Raw genomic sequence first — 27,497 nt, 5'->3', positions numbered from 1 at the left:
TTCCTCCAGAGGAGTATATTCTGGAAGGGAACTGAGGAGCCCACTGTTCAGATTGCAGTTTCACTAGCCATCTTTCTGCCTTCACTCTTCAATTTCACGCACACCTTCCCCTCCAATGACTGACTCCAACTGAGACTCCCAGGTTCAGTGGCTCCAAGTATGACAGGCAGCCTTTTAGGGCGTGGGGACAATGCCACCTGCCCTTGTCCCCTTTCGTGACACATTTTACCTCTGGATTCTGAGCCCCCTAGGGCTTGGCTGTGCAGCTGGACTCACTTCTCATAGGTATGTCTCCCCACAGGTATGTAAGTACTTTTGCTTTTGCACCATCTCTGTTTTCACTCATTATCTACGTCAGTGTCTTTTAAAATGGTTGTAATCCCTCCCCCCTCATCGTTCTCCAGTTTCTTGGACATGGCGAAGTTTATACCTTTTTATCGATCTTGTTGTTTGTGTGAGTTTTGAGAGACAGAAAATAGGACCATGGTCGGTTTATCAAATTCCCTGTGCCACTGCTTATGTATTTGTGATTTGTCGATGTTTAGGAGAAACTGATGGATGCTTCTGTCATCTTCACACAAATGTACACACATAGGACAGTCTTCGTAATACTGGGGTCGAGGATAGTATGTGTGGGTGGGAAAACATACGATAATGTGTGGCGTTTTCCTGCATAGGTTTAGGAAGTTTAGTCTTTCTTTGAAAAAATGAAATGATAAGTTGTGCCTGTTAAATTACCTCTTTCAAAGACATTTATTTACTAACTGCCAAACGCACGTTTTGGATGCTTACTCTGTGTGGTGTTTGTAGCTTGGTCCTGGGAAGACAGAAGGTGGAGCCAGGGCTGGGGGAGTGGATGGCATTTGGTAGGAGAGAAGTGAGAAGGAATTACAACTTCATCCAATAGGAGGCTTTAATGAAATTATACACTGAAGTACTGTGTGTGGGAAAGGATCTAGAATTTGGGGTAAGGGGACAATCATCGGGAAGCATTTTGCGAGGAAGTAGTGCTAATGTTTTGAAAATGTATTTTATCTGTTTGAATACCCTGTTTCGAGGTGCAGACATACTTAGAATATTTATCACTTTCTAGTGAATTTTACCTTTGTCATTACATACTCACCTACCTTATTTTTCCTAATGCCTTTTCTTTGTTGTTTTTTGTTTTTATCTTAAAATATATTTTGTCTCTTCATCGTCCTCAGTAACAGTGAGTGTTACTGTGTGTCAGACTGTATGCTTACTAGTTTACATGTATTCAGCACTTCTCCAAATGATGCTATGACATCGATCCTGTTTTCTTTATTTTAGAGTTGAGGAAACACTGTGACACACCACTGTTAAGTAATTTAGTGAAACATACAACTGGTAAAATAGAATAAACAGGATTAAACTCAGACACGGTCACTCCAGCACCTATGCTTCTCCACATATAACACTAATGTCGATGTTATCAATTATATCCATATTTTGGAACATATCACTACCATTGGTATATTAATATTGTATTCACACCAAGTTTTTTAAAATCTGTATTTGCCTTGCTTATCTTTTCTAATTCTTTTCATTGCAACTTTTCTTGGTTTCTGTGTTTCAGACATGTTTCATAGATACAGTATATTGCTAGATATGTTTTTTAAAAAAAGAAATCCATTGGAGCAATCCGTCTTTCAGTGTGATGTTCAGTGTTGTTAAAATTCATTTTAACTATTGTTACACTTGCATACAGTTCTACCATCTTAGTTTGCTTCCGGTTCTACTTTTTCTGTGTTCCTTTTATTTTTATTTTTCTCCTTCCTTTTACTTGATCAAATATTGTTTTAAATATAGCCCTCCACTATTAGATGTAAATGATATATACTCCATCTTGCCTATTTTAGGAATCATCCTTATAATTTTTCATGAGTATAAAAGTAAAAAGTAACTTCCCGTCTTGATCTTCCTCTTGAACTATGTAAGAAACTTGGCATGTTAGTCTGCCCGGGCTGCCATAACAATCACCACAGGCTGTGTGGCATGAGCAACAAAAATGTTTTTCTCTCACAGTTCTGGAGTCTGGAAGTCCAAGATCAAGTTGCCAGGGTTGGTTTCGGGTGAGGGCTCTCTTACCAGCTTGTCGATGGCTGGGCACATGGGGAGAGAGAGATCTCTGGGTCTCTTCCTCTTCTTATAAGGACACCAGTCCTGTGGGATTAAGGTCCGCCCTTATGGCCTCATTTAACCTGAATTACTCCTCTGAAGGCTCTGGCTCCAAATGCAGTCACTCTGGAGGTTGAGGCTTTAGCATATGCATTTTGAGGAGACGCAGTTCAGTGTAATGTAACTCTGATCATCCCCTCCCATCCTATATCCTACTTTTGTCCTTCCTATCACTTCTATCTCTTTTAACTTCAATATTGTCTTTTTTTATATATACATTTACGAACTCAGTGTATTTTTAGATTTTTTATGTTTGCTATATGTGTTTGTCGTACTATGCCTTCTTGTATTTCTCCTCTTTCTGGACTCAATTTCTTTCTCTTGGACCCACATCCTTTAATTGTGATGGTTTTGATGGTTTTTAATGGCCGTCTGTTGGTGGTAACTTGTTTCAGTTTTTATTTTTTCTGAAAATGTCTTAACATCACCTTCTTCCTTTTTTGATAATTTAGTTTCATAGACAATTCTAGATTGGAATTTTATTTTCCTTTGGCACTTTGACTGTATTATTCCACTGCATTCCACCTTTTGTTTGTTTTCCCTTGTTAAGAAGTTTCCTGTCTGCTTTAGTATCACTCCTTGTTGGTCCTTTGCCTTCTCTCGTGCTACTTTTATGCTTCTTGGTGATCTGCTGTTACACTGTTTCTGTGTGTGTGTGTGTGTGTGTGTGTGTGTGTGTGTGTGTGTGTGTGTAATTTTGTTTGGAATTACCATCCTCCCTGAATGTGAATTTTTAATCAGTTCTGGAAACTCTAAGACACCTTTTCTTTGAATTTCTTCTCCATCATTCTCTCTTTTCTCTCCTGAAATTTTATTCAAATATATTTAAATCTCATTTCATCCTCTACATTTAGAAAATTTTTTTTCTTTTTTCTGGACTACATTCTGGGTATGCAATCTATTTTTCATTGTCTCATCTGCTTAAGGGAACTAATGAGTTAACTACTACATTTTCATTCCTGGAGGACCTTTAGTTATTTATCAGATCTGACTGTTGTTTTAATATTACCTCATTCCTTTCTTATATGTTACATTCCACTTTTTATGTCTTTAAATAATGTTTTATTGTTTTTACCACATTCACAATCCTAAAATTTATTTGAAATTCATCGGGGCCAAATTTTTGTGTGTGATATTTCTGCCCAATCTTGTTCATTGTGCTTGTTTTCTTATGTTTTGTATTTTTGGATTGTGAGTTTAAATTTCTCAGGATTTTATCTTCAGGAATCCTATAATTCCAGAGTCAATCCAGAGAGGATTTAAACTTCCTTCAAAACATAGCAGCTTAGAACCATTTTTTTTTTTTTCCATTTTAATTTCTTGGCTTGGGGATTATATCCTATCATCAGTATAAATTTGAAAGCCTTAATTTTGTTGAGCAAGACTGTGGCTTATGAACTCTCAAGAAGTAATTTATTTTTTCTTTCTATAGGCCAGGAAAAGTGAGACAAATTTCCTTGTCACCTCTCTTTGCTGACTAGTGAATTTTTCTCCAGTATCTGCTTCAACTGAGATTTCAGCATTTTAGGCTTTATGTGGTGGTGTGTTGGGGGGTGGGAGTGGGGTACTTTTCCTTGCACAAGTTCAACACATGCTTTCTAATTACACTTGGCCTTTAAAATCAGCATTACAGAGATTAGCAGATACCCTCTGAATACTAATAGTTCAGCATCATCCAGCACGCTGAACCTTGGTGTCTTTCTTTTTCTTTGACCTCTGAAAGCTCCTACCTCATTGGATGCTTAGATATATAATTTAAAGGATGTGCGTTGCATTTTATCTAGCATTTCTAGGTGTTTTGATACGGGAAAGTTTCATGCTCCTCACATTACCGTATCATACGAAATGGAATTCTCTAGAGATTATTATTTCTATCTTTTTCTTAATATTCTATAATGTGATATTATTGAATATTAAATATTGTTAACAGTTTCATTGCATAGAATTTACAGTATAAAAATTGAGATATCGTAAAAATTTTACAAACATTTTCATATGTATCAAGTCATTTTTTCAATAACTCAGAATAGATAGTGCAGCGTTCTGGGGAAAAATTACCACTCAGAGTCAAATCTCATGTTGCCATATATTTGACACCCTTTCATCTTTTCTACCCACCCCCATCCCCAACTCTGGTAACCACCATACTGTTGTCTGTGTCTATGCGTGTTCATGTTTCTCTGTCTTGTTTGTTTGTTGCTTTCAGTTTTATATCCCACATATAAGTGAAATCATATGGCTCTTGATTTTTTCCGGTATTATATTATATTATATTATATTATATTATATTATATTATATTATATTATATTATATTAAAGACCCAGTCTTATAGTAAAATAAGACCGGGTCTTATATTAATTTTTGCTCCAAAAGACACATTAGATAGAGCTAATTGTCCAGCTAGGTCTAATATTTTGGGAAACACAATATATATATATATCTTTATGAATAAATGTTTTCAAATTTTGGGGGTAAATACCGAGAGAAGGGATTGCTGGGTCATATGGCGATTCTATTCGTAATTTTTTGAGGAACCTCCACACTGCCTTCCATAATGGCTGCACCAGTCTGCATTCCCACCAGCAGTGTATGAGGGTTCCTTTTTCTCCACAACCTCTCCAACACTTGTAATTACTTGTCATCTTGATGAGAGCCATTCTCAAAGGTGTGAGGTGGTATCTCATTGTGGTTTTGATTTGCATTGCCCTAATAGCTAATGAAGTTGAGCATCTTTTCATATATCTGTTGACCAACTGTATGTCTTCTTGGGAGAAATGTCTTTTCAGGTCTTTTGCCTATTTACTCATTTGGATTCTTTGTTTTTTTGTGTGAGTTCTTTGTATATTTTGGATATTAACGCCTTATCGGATATATTCTTTGCAAATATCTTCTCCCATTTTGTTTTGTTGATGGTTTCTTTTGATGTGCCAAAGTTTTTTTTTTAGTTTGATATAATCCCATTCATTTATTTATGCTTTATTCGATTTCTTCCACCTCCATAGCATAATTACTCACACATCTTACCGAAATCCTGATCTCTTTCCTAAAGTCCAGACATTAATATTCACCTGCAGGGTGAACTTTTTATCTTGGGTATCCCACAGGTGCTTTGGACTTGAAAACTACAGCTTTGACCTTGTCAGAATCACCCACCACCCTTTCCTCTGCTCCGTTCATCCCACTTGTAAAGACCTGATGCTCTTCTTGCCTCCTCTACTGGGAGAGACAAAAGCATTCACATAGTTGCTCCACGAGAAATCTATGAGTCATTCTGGTTGTGTCTTTCTCTGTGCAGTACTCAGGTCAGCCAATGCTTTCATATCTTCCTATGAAATATCTCTTATATATTTCCTGTCTGTCAGCTTCATTCACATAGTCTAGATAAGAACTTGGAGCTTTATCAGTGGCTTCTTTCTAAGAAAAGCCCTGCGGAGATGTCTCTCCATCAGCCTATTCTTATCTCCTCCAAAGAGACAATAACATAACACAAATTGGTTAAGTAATTTCCTTGCTCAAAACCCTTCATTGTCTATTTGTTTACTCAACAGACAGTTGTTGCGCCCCTACTAAGTAAGAGCCAGCAGTCAAAGTCTCTTGAAATTTACATTCTTATAAAAAGAAAAAAAACTATAAACAAACATACAGTATATCAGATGGTGATGAGTGTTATGAAGAAAATGAACTGAGCAAGACGGGGTTGAGAGCTAAGAGTGGAGAGTGTTATTTAACTGGTGGTCAGAGCAGGCCTCTCGGATAAGGCAGATGAAACAAAGACGTGAAGGAAGTAAAGACGCAGGTTAAACATCACCTCACTCCAAGGCAAAAATCCAAGCACATTCATGCACTTCATCATTCACCTGACAGATACAGAGAGGTCCGTAAAGACTGGAAACCGGTATATGATATGTTGTAAAGGACAGCTTAAGGCAGTTAAAAATAATTATTTCTAAACTTTATAATAGACACCTTATTATGTCTTGGACATCTTCCATCTAGCCCATGGATTATTTTAAGATAAAAGTAGGGTTGTGAATGTTATGGTACGTGAGTTTTTTCTCAATGGGTATGTTAAAAAAAAAAGAAGAAGAAGAAGAATTCAGAGGGAAAAATAACAATATTTCTGATGTAATTAACTGAATCTACTAAAAGAGGAAACACACACACACACACACACACACACACACACACACACACACATTTATGTAAGTAACTAAGCCAATCCAGATAGGTATAAACTGTGATAAATTCTATGACAAGGAATAAGTAGCTGAAGAACTAGCATGTAAAAATTGATAGGATGCTTTTTCATAGCGTGGTCTTAGAGGGCCCCTCTTGGATGGTGACATTTGAGCTGACCTGCCTCAGAAAAATAAGTCAGCCATGAAAAATACAAGGGAGAAGAAAATTCCAGACAGAAAGGGTTTGGTTTTCCTGAGGCACAGACAAGAGAACAGGGTGGCTGAAATATAATATGCATGGATAGACATCTTTAACCCTTAATTGGGGAACTCATTGCTTCTGGGGGTAACCCTGCTCCCAGACGGCCTTCAGTGCGTAGTAGAAACTCTCTATACATTGAGCACACACACAGTTCCATCTAGATTTATTTCTACATCTATCTAAATATACTGAAAACCACAAGTGTACACTGATTAAATTCCACCCCAAACCCACAGGATCCATTCAAGATTCCCCACTTTCCATTTGTACCCTCCTTTCCTGACAGTGAGAACTTGGTCCCGCTGTCCTCAGTGTATTTTTTACTCAATCAACCTGCGTTGTACTTAATCTCACAGCCAAGCTATGTGGGAAAGCTGCATGGCTGTTCTCATTGTGGAGGTACGGGCCGCCCCTGGGCTCACTTCCAGCCCTCTCTAGCACCCCAATTCCTGTAAGGGTGGGTTATTCAGGAAGCTTGACTAAACAGAAGAGGTTAGCAGACACTTTGCACCATCTTCCAAGATTATATTGAGAGGAAGACACTAAATGGTGTTTAGCATCCTTGCTGCATTCCACCAGCTGCTTTCTGACCTCCCAAACTTCCCAACTTTAAAATCAGTATAAATAGAGAAATCTTGTATGCATGTGGTTTAGACATGCAAAATTCATCCCTGTTGTGTATTATTTTGCTCCTTCTGTCCCATCACGTTAGCATTATAACTGACACCAATTTAGATTGGCGTGTTAATGTCAAAAGAAATATCAGCATGTTTTTCACTGATGTATTTCTGAATTAAAATTTTAAAACCTTGAAATTGTATGTGTTTCTTTTGTCAGCAAGAATAATAAAATACTGAGTGGACTTCAAATCAGCAGTGAGGTTTTTATATGCTAAGTCTTGAGACGGAAATCTCAAACTTGCCAGTTAGGTAACATGCTTATAACCTTGTAGAGAAGGAAGAACGTTTCCCAGTTTACTGCTGGTGAGATGCAATCGAGAAGGACAAGATTGCAATTCACTGTGAGTGTTATAACACACTGTCAAGTCGTACAGCCCAGTAACAAGAACCCATGTATGAATATTGCATTGTTTTATTCCAAATTCGTAGATACAATAAATCTACAGCTCTAAGCCAAAACAGAAGTTTATCTCTTTATTCTATAAATCCTTCTATGAAACTGGCAAATTTTAATTAAGTTTATCTGTCTATCCATTTTATACCTATGCGTTTTTGACCTTCAAAATCCCAGCCGCAAATTCCTATCTCTGAACAATCCTGCTGTGAGTCTATTAAGTAGGTTAATTTCTGAGCTTTAGAGCAGCCACTGAAAGCATTATAGGTGCTGTGCACAAGTATTTTTAGTGCCATTATGTTTGTACGGAAAGGGAACAATACAGAAAATAACTAATATGTTCTCCTCCCTTTCAAAGGGGATTGGGGCACCAGGAATTTCAGTATCAGAAACCCAATGTCTTGAACCCATTGCTCAGTACAATTGAATGGTCAGCACCCTACCATTTGTTCTGTTCTGCAGGCTAATTTTTTTGTTAATTGGTTTCAAATTTTTAAAAACGATTTGAGAACGTGATGGCAGGAATTGGTTAGTTATCATCTGAATTATCATCTATTGCTGCCTTAAACTACCTCAAAACCTGCGGCCCAGCACTGTGATAATTGATGAGCCCTTCTTTTTCTGTGGGTCGGTAATTCAGGAGCAGCTTGGCTGGGGAGTTCTGGCGTGAAGTTTCTTACAAGATTGTGGTTCCGCGTTTCCTGGGGCTTCAGTCATCTGCAGGCTTCACCAGGACCTGTTCAACATGCCTTCCTCCATGGTTAGCCATTGCTGCTGGCGGCGAGTAGTAGGTCTTTACTGTCTCCACACGGAAGCCTGTCTGCCGGACTACTGGAGTTCCCTCTCGGCACCCAGGCTGGCTTCCCCAGAGACAGTGATCTAGGACCAAGGGCAAGCCCTGATGCCTTTTATTACTAAGCCTTGGAAGGCACATACACACGCTCCCTTCTGCAGGGTTTTGTCTGTCACACAAGTCGACACTAATTCAGTGTGCGAGGGGACCACACAGGGTATGAATAGTACGCAGCGGAGACTGATGGCTAATTTAGAGGCTGGTTGTCAGAGTTCACCCTCTGGGACCCAAAGAGTCATGTGTCTTTCACATGAAGAGTACTCTCGCCGCCTCCAAAGTCCCTCTAAAGTGTCATCCCCCGAGAGCACTGGCTCGAAATCCAGTAACTCATCATCTAAGTCAAGTTCATGCTGACATGAAAGCCCCTGGTAAAGTCCGAGAGCAAAGCAAGCAGTTTGGGTACAGATACTCACATGCAGCTGCTCATCTGAAGACTTGTGAATAAGTTCAGTGCCACCCAAATCCCCAGCGGACAACGGTGGGCTAGGCTTAGAGTCACCAGTTTAGCCAATCTGGTTCAAAGGAGGAAAAAGAAGAGTTACACAGAAGTAACTGGTCCATAGCAGTTCTAACATTCAGTCAGGCACATGTTGGTGATTCCTTGATTAGAACCCAGTCCTACTATGTCCTAAAAACGATTCTCCACGGCTTTTGGCTGTGCCCTCTGGGTTCTCAGTTTGATCACTCGGACTCATACTTCCCTTTTTAAATAAGAAGTAGCCTGTGTGGACAGCTGTGTAGATTCCTGCCTGTAGAAGTTTAGGGTCTAAAGATGTCTTTTCATTTTGCACCGCCTCTGTCCCTTTCAGTCCAAGCTGGTGGTGTTGCCACTAATGCAGTTCTCTTAAGAATCTGTAGACTTCCTATGAATCATATTCAGGCTTACTCCATTGAACTGTTTATTGTTGTTGTTATTGTTGTTGTTACATTGAGCTTCTGCTGACATGCTAGGGTGAAATGCCCTTAAGATTATTAGATTTCCTATTGTATAACTCAGAGCATCTGTACGGTACACCAACAAGCTGCCTAGAGGATTGTTTGTCTGACTCAATGGTTCTTTAAGGCACCTTTTTTGGCAGCCTTAACGTGGATTTTATAGTCACACCTCATTGTCATCTTCAGATTATGTTTTTCTGGTAGTTGATCTTTGCACGGAAGTGATCTTAATTTTTGCATTGTTTGCCATTGGAGAAACAAATTGAGAAAACATTTTGTTTCCAAATTCTTCAAGTCCTGCCTCCTTCGTATTTAACAGTTTTTCTTTAGCTTTCCTCTCTTCTTTTTTTTTTTTTTCCTCTTTTTTTACTATAAATAGAAAGAAAATGTCAGACTTCTCTGTCTGGAAATGTTCTTAGCTAGATTACACAGTTCCTGAAGTACAACTTTTTCCTTTCCATATTATCACAGTCTTGCTAAATTTCCCACCGCAACATAGGCAGAATCCAGTTTGATCCCATTTCTAGTCACTTTTTTTTCCCCTCACCTTCCTTTAAGCCATTACTGCAAATCTCCTCAAGAACCATGAGGCTTCTACTAACAGTCCTTTCAAGGTCCGTTCAACTTATGTGAACATCCCAGTCCGTAAGTCACTGCCACATTTTTAGAATTTTGTTACAATTCTCTCCCAGTAACAAATTCAGTATTAGTTATTTATTATTACATAACAAATCACTCTAAAATGTAATAGCTTAAAATCATGATTTATTATTTCCATAAGACTGCTCCAGGCATGATGGCTGACTTTTCAAAGTATGTGATCTCAGAGACCAAGGTGAAAACTCGTCTTGGAAGTCACAACCTGCCACCACTTCCATAGTTTTCTACTGACCACAGAGATTAGCCCTAATTCCATATGGAAGGGGACTCCACAAGGATGTGAATTAATGCAGTCCCTCTTAGAAACATTAAAGACAATTCTAGGAGAGGAAAAACATCTAACTTTTAATGGATGCTCAGTACTTTGTCCTATAATTATCTTCTCTTAGAGCATGTCCCATGTAGGAAATGAAAGGACTTGACAATTTCTAAGTACAAAATTCATGAGGGCCAAACAGAAACATTGTTATGAGTGACTGGTGAAGTCGTGTTTTATGAACTTAATTACACCCCATCCACAGTGAGCTACTTGTTATGCAGCTGCCTTGCTTGAGAGAAAGTCTTGTTCTCACAAATAGATGTACTCATTTTGGAATATTTCAAAGCTGGTATGGATATTTAGCACTCCCAACTATTCAAAAAACAGAGCCAAATGATCATCTTGTTAAGAATAGTCTTCAAAGCTACAGCTGGATGTTTTCTGTCGGCTAAGTTTAGACATTAACTCCATTCAATATTATCTTGATTAAGCAGATTGAAAATCATATGTATGCATACAGCTAGTCTAAATAGATGACTTATCGAAGATCAGCAATTTCTGAGGGGACTAAGTCAATGCAAATGAAAAAAAAAATGTGACTTAGAATAAATACATAGATGAGGTATATGTTTGACATTCAAATAGAGTCGTATACTAATTTTTAAGTCTAGAAATTAAGTATAATCCTATTTCACATAGCACACTGTTGATAGAAGAGGATACACTGAATAACTCTGTGATTAACCCTCAAAAGAGGTTCAAGTAATAATTATTAGACTTTAACTATTAAAAACGATTAATAAAGAGAGAAGGAGGTTTCTATTGTCCTAAACTATAACTACTCAAACAGAATAGGACAGTTTTAAAATTCGTTTAATAGTCAGGTGTTTTTCTGTGTGTGTGTTTTTTGTGTGTGTTTTTTTAAGTTTTATTGAAAATTTACTTTTATTCAGTTAATGCCCCATCTTGGTCTCAATCCATTCTGTATAAATTACATTTTGCTGTAGGTATAATATTAGATTGAAATACATGTGAATAACTTCAGATTTTTAATCACATTAGCAACATTTAAATTTGCTCTGGTAAGTGAATTTGGTGTGCAAAACTACAAAGGTGCCAAACAAATGTATACACATTTTAAGAAAGGAAAAAGCTGTATTAGAATTAGAATTGTAACACCGATGTATTAGATGTGTTAACTGATGCATCAACACTGAAAAAACTGACCTTTGCATCTAAATTTAACACTTTGTAATATTACTTCGGATTGTATAAGTGGAGAAGTCATTTGTGATGTGAATATCTATCTCTTTGGATTGAGTTAGACATTAATACATAAAAGAGATTCACCTTAACTGACAATAGTAAGTTTAGTTTCTGGTTATCTAAATAACCGGCCTCTAGGGAATTAAAAAAATAGATGTCATATTGAAAGTATAAAAAGAAGGTGGTTGGGTTGTTGAGAAAGGTCTAAAGTTTTATGTTCTAATCTCAGAAGACAGGGTCAGCTGCGGAATAGGGCAGTGAGCCTTTGGCAGCAGGACAGAGGGAGAAGGAAGAGAAAGTATGAGGGTGCTAGACCCCCAGAGGCAAACATGCATCGAGGTTCAACCCTCACTTCTCTGCCTGAAATAATATAATACCTCTTTCGTGTAAGACTTCGTTCCTCTGCATTGCACACAGCATCTGCGAGGACCAGCAAGACAGGCGTTGGCCACGATGGCTGTGGACAGGGGACGTGCCCAGAGGAGGTTTAGGGAAGCCTCCTATCCACAGCCTTTACCATTCCCTCCTCTTCTCCCTCACAGGGTTTCTGAACCACATGAAGAACTCCAGTCACTCTGCCCTTCAGCCTTCATTCCAAGGATGCATGCAGCTCATTCAGGTGGACGATCAACTTGTAAATTTATATGCGGTGGCGCAGCGGAGGCCGGGAAGTTTCGCGAATGTCAGCATTGACATGTGCGCCATCATAGACAGGTACACAGTCTTTCCTTCCTTCTCAGTGGCCGAACTTCCCAAATCAGTGGTTTCGTGGTGGGACAAGGGAAACAGACACACACACGCCCTATGAGGGGGGAGGGGGGAGGGGGGAGGGGGGAGGGGGGAGGGGAGGGGGAGGGGAGGGGGAGGGGGAGGGGAGGGGAGGGGGAGGGGAGGGGAGGGGGAGGGGAGGAGAGGGGAGGGGGAGGGGAGGGGGAGGGGGGAGGAGCCATTTGCCGTGGCGATGGTGGCGTATTTGTGATATTAGCAGTGACGTGGTTATCAGGATATGGATACCTGTATAAATGATCAGACAATCTGTGACGTCACATCAGTCCATCAACCTCCCTGAGTGAAGGTGAGCATCACGCAGGCGCTTTTGCCAGCAACAGCTGAGTCGTAAAGGAACTCAGTGTGTTTTTATTATAGTTTTGCTTCCGATGCGGACAAGCAGAGCTGTTCCTTCTCTCCTTAGCTTGGTCAGGACTCATCCTCAGCATATTGTCCCTCTCTAATGCCTCCTCCTGAGAAGAAAAGAAAAGAAAGAAACATTAAAAAAAAAAAAGGTTGGTGGGCAGTATGGGGATTTGCTGAAACAGAATATTTAATTTAATTGACTCTGTTTATAAAATACCCATACGACAATATGGCAAAATCTCACCTTGATTCATTTTTGCAAATCTGGGAAGGAGCTTTTTATAAAAACTGAATTGACTTCTCACACAGTGGAAGGGTACAACTTTTATGTGAAATATTCTGACAGCATTACGTACACTACCTTAATATACTTCTACAAACTGTCTTTCATCCCAGTATGAAAAAAAGTTTAATTTTCAAATATTTTGCCCATAAACAAACTATATCTAACTATAAGTGGAAACTAACCTGGTGAATTTAGGTGGTTTTAAAAATGATTTTCAAATCATTTATGATAGGGCTTTCTTATTCTGAAAAATAATTTCATTAATTTTATATTTTGGAAGATGAAAGTTCTATAAGTCTTAGTCTGCCCTCAACAAAATATAGACCTTAAGTCTCCTAATATCTTATTTCATTTAAGAGGAGATCTTGGGGAAGCCATTCAAAGACATAATCAATATTTAAAATATATAAAATTATAATGAAGTATGTTTGTTCTGTATAATCTTAGTAAAATAGTATTCACAAGAAAGGTAAATTACAGTTTATGACAGCTACAGGTGTAATATTTTTAAGCCTTAATATGTTTATAAGACTTGATGACACAGCATAGTGTTTATTCTTATTTCATATATGCAAACACTCATCCTGATAGCCTAAAGAATTTATCTTTAAACAGAACAATGAATTATTTTAATAGAAATTTACCCCTAATTTTTGAACCATCAGTAATGTAATAGCTATTATTTCGGCCTAAAGCAAATGGTAGCAATACTCAGAAAAACTGAAATGAATGTTTTAAGATTGTATGTTCTGATAGGAGATGTTCATCTATAAAATTTAGTAATTGTTTCCCATACAGGAAGCTTTTCCTTCTTAGGAATAGTTATACAGTATATGGAGATATTTTAGTACCTTGCCCATTTTCTGTGTCAGCAGCTTTAATGATACAATCATTTCTGTCAATAGTACCCAAGGTAGTTCGTTCAGCTTTTGTAAACAGGCTGGATTTTATGGTGACGTCGCTGTTTCAATTCAAACAGCTTGTTTCTTGGGCATTATATTTAAATTGTCTGCTACTGATGAGGTACGGGTGAGGTATTGAGATTTTTATGTTTTACTCCCATGGAGAGAGTAAGAGTTAAACTGGCCCCAAAGGAATGAAATGAGATTTGGGTAAATGAAGAGAGTAAAAGATGGCACTTCTGGTAGTGAGGGAGAAGGGACAGGTTGTGGGGGGAAAGGCTACTGGGAGGCTGGATTGAGTCCTGGGAGGGTCCTGGCAGGTTGTGGTCAGAATCTGTAAACGTGGAGCGTCGCTGCAACAAGATAGCAAGACTTGTGAACCCAGGCCCTTTTCTGTGGTTCTCATCCATGTGGATAAAAAGCCAGTGTTTAAATGTTTTGAGCTTAATTAGGTGTTCATGCCTGGTTTGAAAAAATGTATCTATTTTGTGAGTAATAGTAAAGTCTGCTTTGCTAGTTGTGATTTCCGTATCAATCCTAAGACCAACCCCATAGCTTAGTTGCCAGACAGATATTTTTCCTTTGTCACAGGCAGGAGTAGCCAGGTGACACAGTCCTGGTTAATTCGAGATAAGCCAAGTCGGCTGTGGTGTTCTTGAGGAGGCTTTGTTTTCTGATACAGGTGCCACCCCTTCCTCTCCAGCGTCCTTGTTCAAATGCAGACACTGCCTGGAGCTGGGTGGTCCAGAAAACCAGAGCTCCAGCAAACCAATCAGCAACCACCTTCACTCCTTTCTACGTGAAAAAAAAAATAATAATCCTTGTTTATTTACGTCACTGTGAGTCAAGTTTTATTTTTCTTGGAGCCAAGAGCATCTGTTCTTTTCCCATCTTCTCCTTCTAAAATCAACCAGTGCCATCTTGTTACTGGAACACGGAACAAATTCCCAAGTGCGTTAAGGGTTTTGAAAGAAAAGATGACACATGTTCTTAGGATACATGAAACCACATGGCAGTGATGCCTTGTGGAAATTGGAACTTGGGGACTAAATGGCAATTGAGAGGCCAGAGCAAGTTCACATTAGAATGGGTGTCTGGTAGACACACTGGTGAAAGTGGTTCATTAGAATTAGAATCTTCTTTAGCATTCCTGTCACCTCCCTTGTAAATACACAAAGAAACAAACCCAGGAAACATCCTGGGTAGCACAGCGAGCCGAAAAGGAAGAATAAATGTATTTCAGCTTAACTGCAGCCACAAAATTACCCCTTAAGAAACTAAATCCGCTGCATCCGATTTCTGAATTAGTAATTAAATCCTCATTATATGATCAGATGGAAGTGCATAAGCCTGGACCCAGTTTTTAGTTTCTAATTCAGTGCTTTCTTTTCAAGAACATCGACCCAGTTTGTTTGATTTTTTTTCCTTGAAAGAAAAGAATATGATTTTTTCCCCCCTAAGATACAGTGTGAGATGTTTCAAAACTAAGCTGACTCTGTTGGAAAGGTAAACAACAAATAAGTAGATTGATATCAGTTCAGGAACTTGTGGGTTTCTATAAAGAGAAGGTTTAAAATTTACAGTCCTAACTTAGATGACGAATACATGTAACCTTATTTTCTAAAATTGATCTGGATTTGCTCATAAGCTCCAACTTTGAATCCTCCACAGCAGAAAAAAAAAAAATATTTGAACACACACATTTAGATATGCTAATATTCAGTCAATACCATGTTTCCCTGAAAATAAGACCCAGCCGGGCAATAAGCTCTAATGCGTCTTTTGGAGCAAAAATTAATATAAGACATGGTCTTATTATACTATAATGTAAGACCAGGTATAATATCATATCATATCATATCATATCATATCATATCATATCATATCATATCATATCATCAGGTCTTATATTAATTTTGACTCCAAAAGACGTATTAGAGCCGATGGTCCGGCTAGGACTTATTTTCAGGGAAACATGGTAACTCCATTGCCAGAGCCATTTGGTTTCTTTTAGAAGGGACCCAGAGAAGAGTTTCCTGTTCATACTTAAATATTTAAGCCTTAGTCCTCTGTCTAGCACACAAACATAAGCTCAGTGACCCAAAAGTATCACACACCCCAGGTGAACCCATGTACAGGTCGGTTGTCTCTCTGAAGTGATTTCAACATGATTTTATTTTTAAGTACAAATAGAGTACTAGGGTGACAAAACTTATTTTTAAAAAAGAAAACACAGTAGTGAAATGCCAGAGGAGTTAACTCTCCTAGGAGGAAAAGGAAAAGAAAAACGTTCAATTAGCCATTTTAAGATTCAACAGCAGCCTTATTCTTCTTTGATGTATTGCATGCATTAAGACAAAAGAAAACTGTATTTGCTTTTGGGGTGGCATATAGCTGTGCTTTGACATTTAAATCCCAAGGAAGCCCTGGTGCATAAAAGTAACGTCAGAAAACAGATATGTGTTTGAAGATAAGCAGAAAGGAAAAAAGGTAAATAATTTTAGCATGTAGCTGCGTCAACTACAGAGAGATTTAAATGAGTGATTAAGTTTTCTTTCTTGCTTTTGATATTAGATTACCTTAAAAATAAGAACAACAACAAATAATTAACACCTTTAAAACATCTGCCTTAACAAATATTTTCTTCTTAATTGCTTTTGTCAGTTACTTAGATATATAGCAAAAATTTTATTGAACTCTAAGAACTCATTTAACTGCCGTTCCCTACAACCAGACTTACAGATTAATAGACACCATTCCCTTTGTAAAACAAAGGGAGTGATACCCATGGCTGATGGGTAAAGAGTTAGAGCAAGTCGGCCACCATCTTTCGTCCATTGTATTCCCACATATGTTGTGTGGGAGTCAGCTGTCCATTTCCAAATATGTTTATGCGAGACATACTTGTTATTGTAATAGCATGGTCTAATTTAAGACTAAGTACATTTTCAAATGTGTGCACACAGAAAGAAATCATTTCCATTAAATCCAAATTAAAGGTTTCAGAAAGACAAGTGGCCAGGAACCAACAAAACTATAAGTTTAGGTATGGGCAAGGCAGTTGTACAAATCGACAGATTCCTTGGTGATTTTAGTTTTCAGTGTATTTTAAGAAATCAAAACTGGAAATTGAGGGTGATGTTTCTTGGAAATGGTTCCTCAGAAAGGCTGGTAGACTGGAGTTGTAGAATTTCAATCAGCAAGCCCAGAGCCATTCCCTCTGGCAAGCGAGTCCTTGAATTTACGTGATGTAAGTCTTAAGTTAAATCAAAAGGATCAAGATAAGTATTCTTTTAATATTTTTCTTTTTTTTTTTTTTTCGTTAAATGCAACATATTTAACACTCTACTATTCTGTAGTATGGAAAAAAAGAAAGTAGAATTCACTTTTTCCTTTTGTTTTCTGCATTCCGCGTAATAGAGAGGAGACAGGGAAGAAGGAGGGAGGGAGCCAAGGAGGAAGGAATGAAACCCGGAAGGGAAATGAAGGGAAAGACTATTAACTCACATAGCTCTCTGCTTTATTGGTATGGACCATTGTCTATTTTCATTAAAATAGAAATCACGGTAAAAATTAAGGAACAGTATCTATTATAGCAATTTGAAAATGACACTTTCTTTGAAAAATTTCCTCTGCTATTTAAATGATCTGCCACCTGAGGAGAAGCGGGAAGGAATCACAGATTTCTCTATGCCAGAAAAAACAGTTTTATTAAGATTTGGGACTTGTCATCATTTTTATTGTATTTGTTAATTAAACAGAAGTACTTCCTCTTCTTGTGGTTGCATTTCTGCTAACTAGAAACTAGTTTAAAGAGGGCAAACCAGCTTAGCTTTTTCGATAACATTGCCTAAAATCCCACAAGTCAACCGTTGCCATAGTAGAGAGAAAATCTGCTTCATTGTCTGTGTCTATGGATTCATTCTGGAACTTAATAGAGTCTGAATCTCATTTAGTTTACCACTTCCTACCTATATAAAAAAGAATGTGACCTGAGCAAGAGGGGGATGCAGATGGAATGACCATTTAAACCAGAGCAGAAAGGTTGTATGTGTGTGTGTGTGGGGGGGGAGGTGTCACAGAAATATTGGAAAGACACATTATTCACTTATTTATCCACCCATCCCACAATCGTTCACTGATTACCACATGCCAAGGATGTAAATCTTTATGAATAAGATGTAATCTTGTGGGCCTTACACTCTTACTAACTAATAAAGAAACATTTAAAAAAAAAAAAAAGCATACTTATTAAAAAAAAAAACTGGGAAATGCTTGAATTGAAGTATGCACAAAGGATGGCAGTGCTAATTTGATGGAAGTGTGTCGGGCGGGTAAAGTGCACACGACCTTGTTAATACTTATTACAAGTCCAGGAATAGAAACTATCTCATTCGTATTTTTATATTTATTTCATTTTGTATTAAATAAAATGTGTTAGTGAAGTGAATTTCACCTCTTTCTTTTTACCGTTTTAATGTGATTACCATAAAATTTTAAATGACGTATGATAAGCGAGTCAGATGGTATTTTTACTGGACAGTCCTGCTCTAGAATCTCTAGATAGTGCCAGCTGGATGCTGAGCAGCTAGAGAGTCCTTTGGCTTTCCAGCTTCTGCATTGCTATTGTCCAAAACTGATTTAAAATATCCATGCCACTTCGGATAAGACTCAGTAAATTGCCCTTTAGAGTTGTTTTATTTTGGAGACGATGAGGATTCCCAGAAGGACTGTGGAACTGGCATCATTCTGAGATTCTCGGTCCCTTTTAATTAGCTAGATGTTTCCTTAAGCCCTAAACCTGCTTGCGATACCATCTCCAGAGACTATCTTTATAGACTTAGAAGCCAGATGTGTTAGTTTTCTCCTGGAATATTAATTGCCTATTCATTAAAAATAAAATTTAAAATATTCAATGAAAACACAAAAAAGAGGCCTAAATTAAGTAGACAATATTTTAGTTGAGTGCATGTTAAAACTTCTTGTTTCAAAGATTAACATCTTCCATTAAAATATCTATCAGTCATACAAATGTGTTTAAGGCAGCACTCCTGAAATTAAAGGTTAGGTCTCAATTAGAAATTGCTTTCAGCTGCTAAGAACAACAGTGCAATTACAGTTTCTTAGACAAATCTGAAATTTCTTATTTCACATATAAGATGTCTGAAATAGACAATCCATAGCTTGTGTGGTAACTCCAGAAAGCAATGCGAGATCCAGACGCTAACGTTTTGCTATGATTTCCTTAGCTCACAGTTTCCTTTCTTCCAGTCACAAAATGGCTGTGAGAACTCCAGGCATTTCATCTGCTTTTCATGAGAAAACTAGGAGGGCTCACCTCCCCTTTTAATAAGTCTTTCCATTAGTTTCATGCAATACTTTCACTTACACCTCTCTCATTGATCAGAGTTAGTCATGACTGCAGAGAGTTCCAAGGCACACTGGGAATGACAGTCTCTTATTTTAGATAGTAACCTTCCTGCTAAAACTTGGGGGTTTGTTACTGCAGTGGAAGAGGAAAATTTGTAATGGAACAGTAGTTGATAGCCCAGTTGCTATCTCGAAGAAATTTTTAAAAATTAAAAATTATGCTTCCAGGAAAAAAAGTGTCTGATGCATGTGTACAGTTTATTCAAGTTATATATTTTCTATTTTTTTTCTCCAACTATTCAAAAATCAATACATTTATCCAGTTTCAGTCTTAGACAATAGACATTTTGGTGTATTTAGGATAAATAAGATGCAGCCTCTGTCTTCAAGGATTTTATAACAGAACGGGAGAGGTTCTAGTTATTCTAGTTGTTATATGGATCGTGGAAACTTCTCCTACTTGAAATTCATCAGTAACTTCCTATTGCCCTCAGAAAGAGATCCAGATCCTTAGAAGTGGTGTATTAGGCTCTTCTGGCTGGGCCCTTGCCTCCTACTCCACCTGCATCTTCCACCTTTCTCCTCCGCCGCCTCTAGCCACTCTGCCTTCAGCCAGTGCCTGGCGTATCCTCTCAGTGGCCCTGGCCTGCTCTGAGCTGTGCCTCTGGAGTTGCACCTGCCCCTCACCTTCTTATCTTTCAGATCAATTCAAAGGGAATCTCCTCAGAGAACCCATCCCAGACCAGGTCAGATTCTTTCGAGTTTACTTATAATCCCACATTCCAGACTGATTACATCACTGTCTTCTAGACTTTAAGCTTCACAAGAATGAGCAACAGACCTGAGCTCGGCCTGTTCTGACTGCAGTACCTAACACCACGCCTGACATACGACTTGCTCTAAAGACATGTTTTTGGGAGAATGAATGAATGCAATAGTAGCATGCACACAAAAAGGCTAGGAAAGGACAAAGAATGAAATGAATAATTTCAAGTGGAATTCAGCAATGCTTTATGGAAGAAATGGGATTAAAATGGATCCTTTCAGGACAGAAAAGCTCACATCAGATGATAAAGGGGCAAGGCTCTCTTAGGAAAATGGACAATTTAAACACAGGCATGTGACATGGCTGAAAGAGTTGCCACAAATTCTTAAGAATGTGTGCTTTCGTCCATAATCTAGAGAAGCCATTAACTTCTGGAATGTGTGCATGCACTTGTCTTTAACTGTATGCATCCCAGAGGAATAGAGTCATAGGATTTTATCCATTAGAAGGAAGGGTCACGTCAACTCATTCATTCTTAAAACCCTTCTGCCTCTTTCTTTCCCACTGATTCTTTTTGAGTCAGTGGTCAGATGATTGTAGAATTGGGTACATCAGGAAAGAGTTTCTATTTTTTAAATAATGATTCAGAGTCACAGAATGTTTTCAATTCTTCTCTACCAATGAGTTAAGTAGAATAGAAAAACGACTCATGTCTATTGGTACGTTTACTGTAGAGTGCTTTCTTCACAGAGAAACTACATATCGTAGTCACGAGTGCACAGGAGAAGTGTTGGAGAAAATTATTGAAGGTGTAGAGGAATAAGTTGAAAGACGCACGTCCCCAAGAGAGCAGTCTGTAAGAACCGCTGGAAGGGAAGGTGGGGATGCGATAGCACGGCTGATACAGATGGGTATAAAAATTAAATCCAAAAGTTATTTTACAGGGCAAATATCTGTGCCAAGAGGAGCACTTTTAATAAAAGGGGTGGATGACAGAGTGGTTGGCTGGAGACGCAACCTCATGATGACCGTGAATATGAACATAGGTGGAGAGGGAAGAGGAGGAGGAAATTTTAGTTTTGGAGAGCGAGTGTCCTAGTCCTGCATATGAATCCCTGCGGTCTTGTTAAAAGATGGGCTCTTCTCAGTGGGTCTGTCATGAGGACAGAGTTTCCACATTTATCACAAGCTCCAAGATGATGCTGATGCTGCTGGTCCATGGGCCACACCTTGCGTGTAGCTCTGCGTCTTGGCTCCCAGGTGTGTGGGAAAAGCAGTTCAGGGGGTAAGAGAGAAGGCTGGTGTCGTGGGCCTTGGAAGTGCTGTGGCTTGTCAAAGAGGGAAGCCTATTTTATGTTTTCCAGGGAAAATAAATCTAAATTTATGGTTTGTAAATACTTCTTGGCTGACTCATCCCTAGATTCAATATCAGCAACTGTGTCTTAATTTGGCCCATTCACTGCAGGAAACTATACGAGTCAGGGTTTTGGGTTATAAACAATCTACGGGGGGAAAAAAAGTCCAGTAAGAACTCTGGTGGATTTAAGTAGCAATGTCATTTTCTTGCTGAGAACTGGTGAAAGGCAGAACCAAAGATGAGCAAAGAAAAGCCAAGGTCTGTCACTTCTCACCAGACCCCAAGGGACCCGACTCCCCCTCGGTCATCCAGAACACTCTCCATGACCCTGCATCTTTACGTGCCTCCCTCAAGACTTAGTTTCATGTTGGAGCATCCAATGGGCTCTGCTGACATTTCTTGCATGAATGATAGGGGGAAATGTAGAGAAATTCCAAAGTAGGTGTCCTAACAGTAAGATGACCGCATAATTTGCCAGAGAACTGTGCTGCTTTTGAGAATGAGAGGCGTATAACAGACTTGACTGATTCTCCACCCAAAGAGCCGAGATGCATAGGTACCTTCCGTAACAGGGGTGCACCTTGCTGAGACGGGTTTAAGGCACAAGTTCATGGATGTTCACCCAAAGGCTCTGCGTTAACACATTGGAGCTGTAATACACTCATGTTTCCCTTTTAATCCCCAAACCAACTGGATCGCTCTGCGTATAGTTTCTGTATTCTCATAAATGCTGTGATGGGTGTGCATTGCTTCCTTTCTCAGCAACCCATTTCCTACAGGCTGCTGTCATCCCGTTCCTTTTCAACAGCCTCTGGTTTCTGTTTGGGTTCAGAGAAGCTAATCTGTCTATAGTTACAACCCGTGGCCACTATAGACAGATAGTGGCCCACTGAGGCTGCTTTAGGGACATACATGTGACCATGGGCAGCCCTACCAGGAACCATCTGGGATCACGAGCCCGGCAGCCTTAGGCTGAGTGAGGACAAAGCAGAGAAGCTTTGGAAAGACAGAAATAAGCCAGACTCTCACTGACTCCTGAGCCCCTCAATCAAGCCTACACTCAGCCCCACACTTTTCATTTATTTGAACCAATACATTTCCTGTTTTGTGAAGGCAGACTCAGTTGTCTTTCCTGTTATTTACAGCTAATGCCATCCAAACTAATGCATGTTCAGTATTCATAGTGCCCCATATTTGGCCCCAGAACTCCCTCTATTTGGACCTTTGTTTTAACCATCATTGCTAGTGGGCCAAATGTTTTTATATTTCTTACTTCAAATTCTAGAAAGGAAATACGTTGGCTCAATGTGTCTTTTTTTTTTTACCAGGCCCTCATCAAAAGTTGCTGGGAATGTATGGTTTGGTTCTCCCTACGGCCTGGGGGGCTGACTGGGAGGGCTGCTGTCCCCTCTCAGATACTACCTGTATCAGTTCACCATCCATCAGAATACCAGTATGACAGGTATTGGGGCATCTGTACAAGATACAATCTTATATTCTAGAATAATTATCATGCTTTCTTTTTTACCATATCCCCTGAATTACTGATAAGTATTACAGAAATACTATAGAAATACTTAGGAATATTACAACTCATTTTTACATCCTAGAAAATACCTACAAAGAAAAAGTTGAATTTTGGAAAATGTCCCTTCCTTTTCTCATTTTTATTCTTTCCTTTTGCAATGTAATTATTACTGTATGGAGCAGTTATCTGATGATGGTGAGTTTACATGAATCACAATTATTGTCCCTTAAAAACAACTCCAAAATTTTGTAAGATGCAATGTCTACTAATAATTAGTGAAGGAGCCCTGAGCTAGAAAAAAGATAAGCCTTTGGTTAAGTTGTGCAAAAGTGTATTAAATCTTCAAGATTAATTAAAATCTAAGGAAAGACTTGTTTAAGGGTGCCATTGAAAGTTTGCATAAAAGTTAATGCATTTATTATGAAATCAAACTGGTTTGATGAATACGGGAAGCCAATTAGTAACTGCAGTAAGAGTTAATTCACGTTGCTCTGCATAGTTTTTTGTTTTGTAAAAGTCACTTAAAACTGCTTCAGAATTACACGCCAATACCCATAGTTTCACAAAGTGATAGAGGCATAATTCTTTGGTATTCATTTTCTAAAACTAATAATATTCCTCCAAAACCCCATCCTGATGGTTTCCGCAATGAAACTTTCATTGGTGGGAAGTTAGAAAAGTTGATGTCTTTTGGTAAAAAGAGGAGAAACACATCTTTTATGGCACAGGAGATTCCTGCTGTAGGAATGCTTGACAGAAGAATGACCCATCTGTGGCACTAGCACTAAGAAAGTTCTGGTTCTGACTTCCAGAATTGGCGTGGAGCCTCCAATTCAGAATATCCCACCTGCGATATCCCTTTTCTATAGAGCTACTGTGTTTCCCCGAAAATAAGACCAGGTTATTTTCGAAAAGGTGCATGAGGGCTTATGTTCAGGGGATGTCCTCCTGAAAAATCATGCTAGGGCTTATTTTCCAGTTAGGTGTTATTTTGGGGGAAACATGGTAGGTGCTGATAAAGTCATGTTTCCTAGGAGATCTGCCCTTGTCCATGAGATGCACTTTGTTATTTTTAGGGCCATCCCCAAGTGGGGCAATGTTTTCCTGGAGCTTTCATACAAAGTTACAAATGTGTTTCCCCATAATAGCAATAGTCTAAAAGTTAGAAGCAATGGCTGATCCCTGGGATTAAGCTTTGTGACCTGGCCTGGGAAACAAGCTCACTTACAGCGTATTTTATACCAAAAGGGAAAAAAAGGTAGTCTGCATTTCAAAGAGTTGACTGGAAAATGGACTTTTCCAATGTCATCTGTTAGTAACCGAGTAAGACATTCAAAGGACAAAGGTCATTTTCTCTAGAAAAGAAAGTTGGACAAATTACCAAGGGCCTGCTTTATTACAAGTTAGGAGAGAACCTAAAGGAAAGTAAACCGTTTAGGGGATGCCTCCACATCTGGGAACACCAGCATTATTCCCATTGGGAAAGGAACCTAAATCCCCTCTGTCCCCCTGCTGTCATGCCTGCTGTGTCGGAGAGGGCATCACAATTCAGCGAAACTCGGTGACGAAACTGCTCATTATGAAATGGGCTCAGGACTACCGCGATTCAAAGCATGTTTCCTGAAAATGAAACGTACTTAGCCTACGAAGGAAACGTTTCCCTCAACACCGATGTTACAGAACATTTCCAGCAGCTTTCAAACATTGAATCCGTAACCACTGTATGAAAGGAGACACGTGAGCAACTGAATAAATAGTCGTTCCGATAAACAGATTCAGAGCGAGTGTTTATTTCCCATGGAGGAGAAACCTTGCCCTCCAGTCTTCAGTCTACCCCCTGCCTGCCTTGCCATCTTCCAGCCTGCAGGCAGGTTCCCTGCAGCTCACCTTCTGCAGACTGGAAAGCTTTCCAAGTTAAGTGTGACACCCTAGGAGTGCCCTGCTGGCCCCCTAACAATGGCCCCCCCACCATGTTTCTCTCCCGGCAGCATTTGCAGCTGTGTGGACCCCATATTCTGCCACATGGATGCAGACTTGTGGCCAGGGTGATAGGAAGAAATTTGTCCCTGCTGTTTGTTTGGAATGTTAAAAAGAGAAAAAATAAAACAAACACACACACAAAACCCCAAGCACCATGTTCTACATCGTAACACACTGTCTGGCAGGATGACTTATTTTTATTTAATGACTTTATTTATAAACTGTCTCTTTCCAATGAAGATTGAAACCTGGGGCCAAGGGAAAAAGAGCAGGCACAAGAAAATACATTTCCTATGCCTGAGCTGGAAATTTGGCTTGAAGTTTCTTGGAATCTTATTATATTTGTTGGAAATTCAACATTAGCCAACATATCCCATGGAGTTTCCCTGTCAGATTATCTACCAGCATTTTTTTGTGGGTATTGACTTAGAATCTTGTTAATATTATTGTGATAAATTCGAAGACAATGCTTCTTGATCTGGGCTCAGAAATAAGCCAAGAACCGCATGACCCTGTAGGATGTGTCCAGAGTAGGAGGCCTAGAAAACTCCATGTGGTTTCTTCGAAATTCCATTCCAACATCAGGCGCTCTGTCTCTTGAGTCTTTGCTTTTCCACTTGCTGTGTTGGGTAGAAAACTGAGAGGAGGAATCAATGTTCCTTTACTATCCAATCATCTTATCAAATGAACCTTGGAAACAGGTTCTACCAGATACAAAAGGATGCAAGTTAACCTTTGCAAATAATTTCAGTATTAACCATTGGGACAAGAAAAAAACCCTCTAAACTAAACTTGCTAACGGCTTAATTTATAAATAAAGACTCCACTTGTAAAGCCTTTGGCTTTTGGCATAATGCCTAAAATGGCACGATGCCTAAAATTATAGATTGTACCATTTACCAACTACATATTGCTAGAAATCAAAGCAAGACTCTGTGCTTGCTGTTTAAGTCCAGTATAACAAGAAGACTGTATGTTAAAATGTTATTTCTATTGAAGTTTTAAAGAAAAAAATTTCTTCCCACAGTGCCAACTCATTCTAAAGTATTAAGTATAATTTTTATAGTTTCCTTTGGTGTTCTGGAAACAAAACGACCAAAGTACATATTAAATAGCAGAACTTGTGATATTAAAATGGGTTCTTTTCATTAAGTGTTGCAGTAATGCGTATCTAAAGGAATAAAACAGAAGAACAAAGTAGAGTGAGAAATAGGGTGTGTTCAACATTTCTCCCTGAATTTTCCAGAGAATGAATTTACTCATCAATTTATTCATCCAACAATCTTGAGGGCCAAAAGAGACGCTGTGGTATTCATTTTTATATAGCTCAAGATGTTTACATTTTTTCTGGTTTTAATAAGATATGACTGACAAATAAAATGGTAATATATTGAAAGTGTACAATGTGATTTGATATACATTGTGAAAGTAGGTGAGTGCTCTGAAATTGTGTGAATGTTTGTAATCTAGTCCCCTGAAAACACAAATGCATGACAAACAAGGAGGTTAAGGGAGTATTTTCTCAGTTCATCTCCAATAGAGGATCAGAATAAAGTAATCACTGGAAATAATTTTGGTAGAAGCTGCACCAGAAAAGCTGTGCCTCTACTCAAATCTCTCCTTAAAGAGTTTGGTTTTGATCTTTATGAATTATATGTTATCACTGTTTTAAATTAAGCTATTACTGCCTCTGCGTTGGTTTACTAGATAACAAACGAGTAGGTGTTTTGAAAAAGCGATGTTTAGTATCATTTAAAATGTTGTTTTAAGAGTTCATTTCCTTTGAGATGCTTTTCTAATATCCATGTGTCTGTTAATAACTCATCCATGTGTATACAAAAGTGTTGAAAGTAGGTAAATGGGATCTATTGCTGTGATATAATTTTATAGAGAAATATTAATAGATGGTAAACGTTGAAGTTTCTTTTCTATATAGAAATGTTACACTGGAGGATTATCAGCATTTCTGTTCATTCAAATTATAGTTCCAACATCTATCCTTCTGTTCAAACTATTCAAGGATGAATCATAGTATATTTATCCACATCATCTAAGTTACACAATTAAAATATGTGGATATCTGATATGTCCTAGTGTATTTGTCTTTATATACATGTTACTATATAATTATATATAATCAGTGGTATATATATATCGGTACATATATCAGTACATGTATATATATTGTGTATACACTATATATATACACACACTATATACACTATATCTGTATATATATACACTATATACATACATGTACTGATATATGTACAGATATACCACTGATTATATATAAATATATAGTTACATATATATTACTGATTATATACACATATCTGATTATATCTATATATTATATCTGATTATATCTATTATATATCCATATCATATAGCTATATAGAGGTATATAGTACTGATACAATCAGTAGTATTCCCGTACCCGAAAGCGGTTGTTTCCTGCTAGCATCCGAAATTTATAATCATTC

At 38.4% G+C, this 27,497-nt stretch overlaps 1 protein-coding gene across 1 annotated transcript in view; it reads left to right on the top strand.

Moving 5' to 3' along the window:
* Positions 1-27,497, top strand: part of CNTNAP2 (contactin associated protein 2) — a 1,494,727-nt gene that overhangs the window by 870,829 nt on the left and 596,401 nt on the right. Inside the window, exon 10 of the mRNA XM_088799852.1 lies at positions 12,231-12,402. Within this exon, the coding sequence (XP_088655978.1) occupies positions 12,231-12,402 (172 nt within the window). The remainder of the gene's footprint in view (positions 1-12,230; positions 12,403-27,497) is intronic.

The sequence above is a fragment of the Rhinolophus sinicus genome, chromosome 8 (assembly GCF_057876585.1).
Source record: "Rhinolophus sinicus isolate RSI-liver-muscle chromosome 8, RSI-T2T, whole genome shotgun sequence".
Taxonomy (NCBI): domain Eukaryota; kingdom Metazoa; phylum Chordata; class Mammalia; order Chiroptera; family Rhinolophidae; genus Rhinolophus; species Rhinolophus sinicus.
The sequence above is the reverse complement of the archived record's forward strand: the minus strand, read 5'-3'. Positions and strand labels throughout refer to the sequence as shown.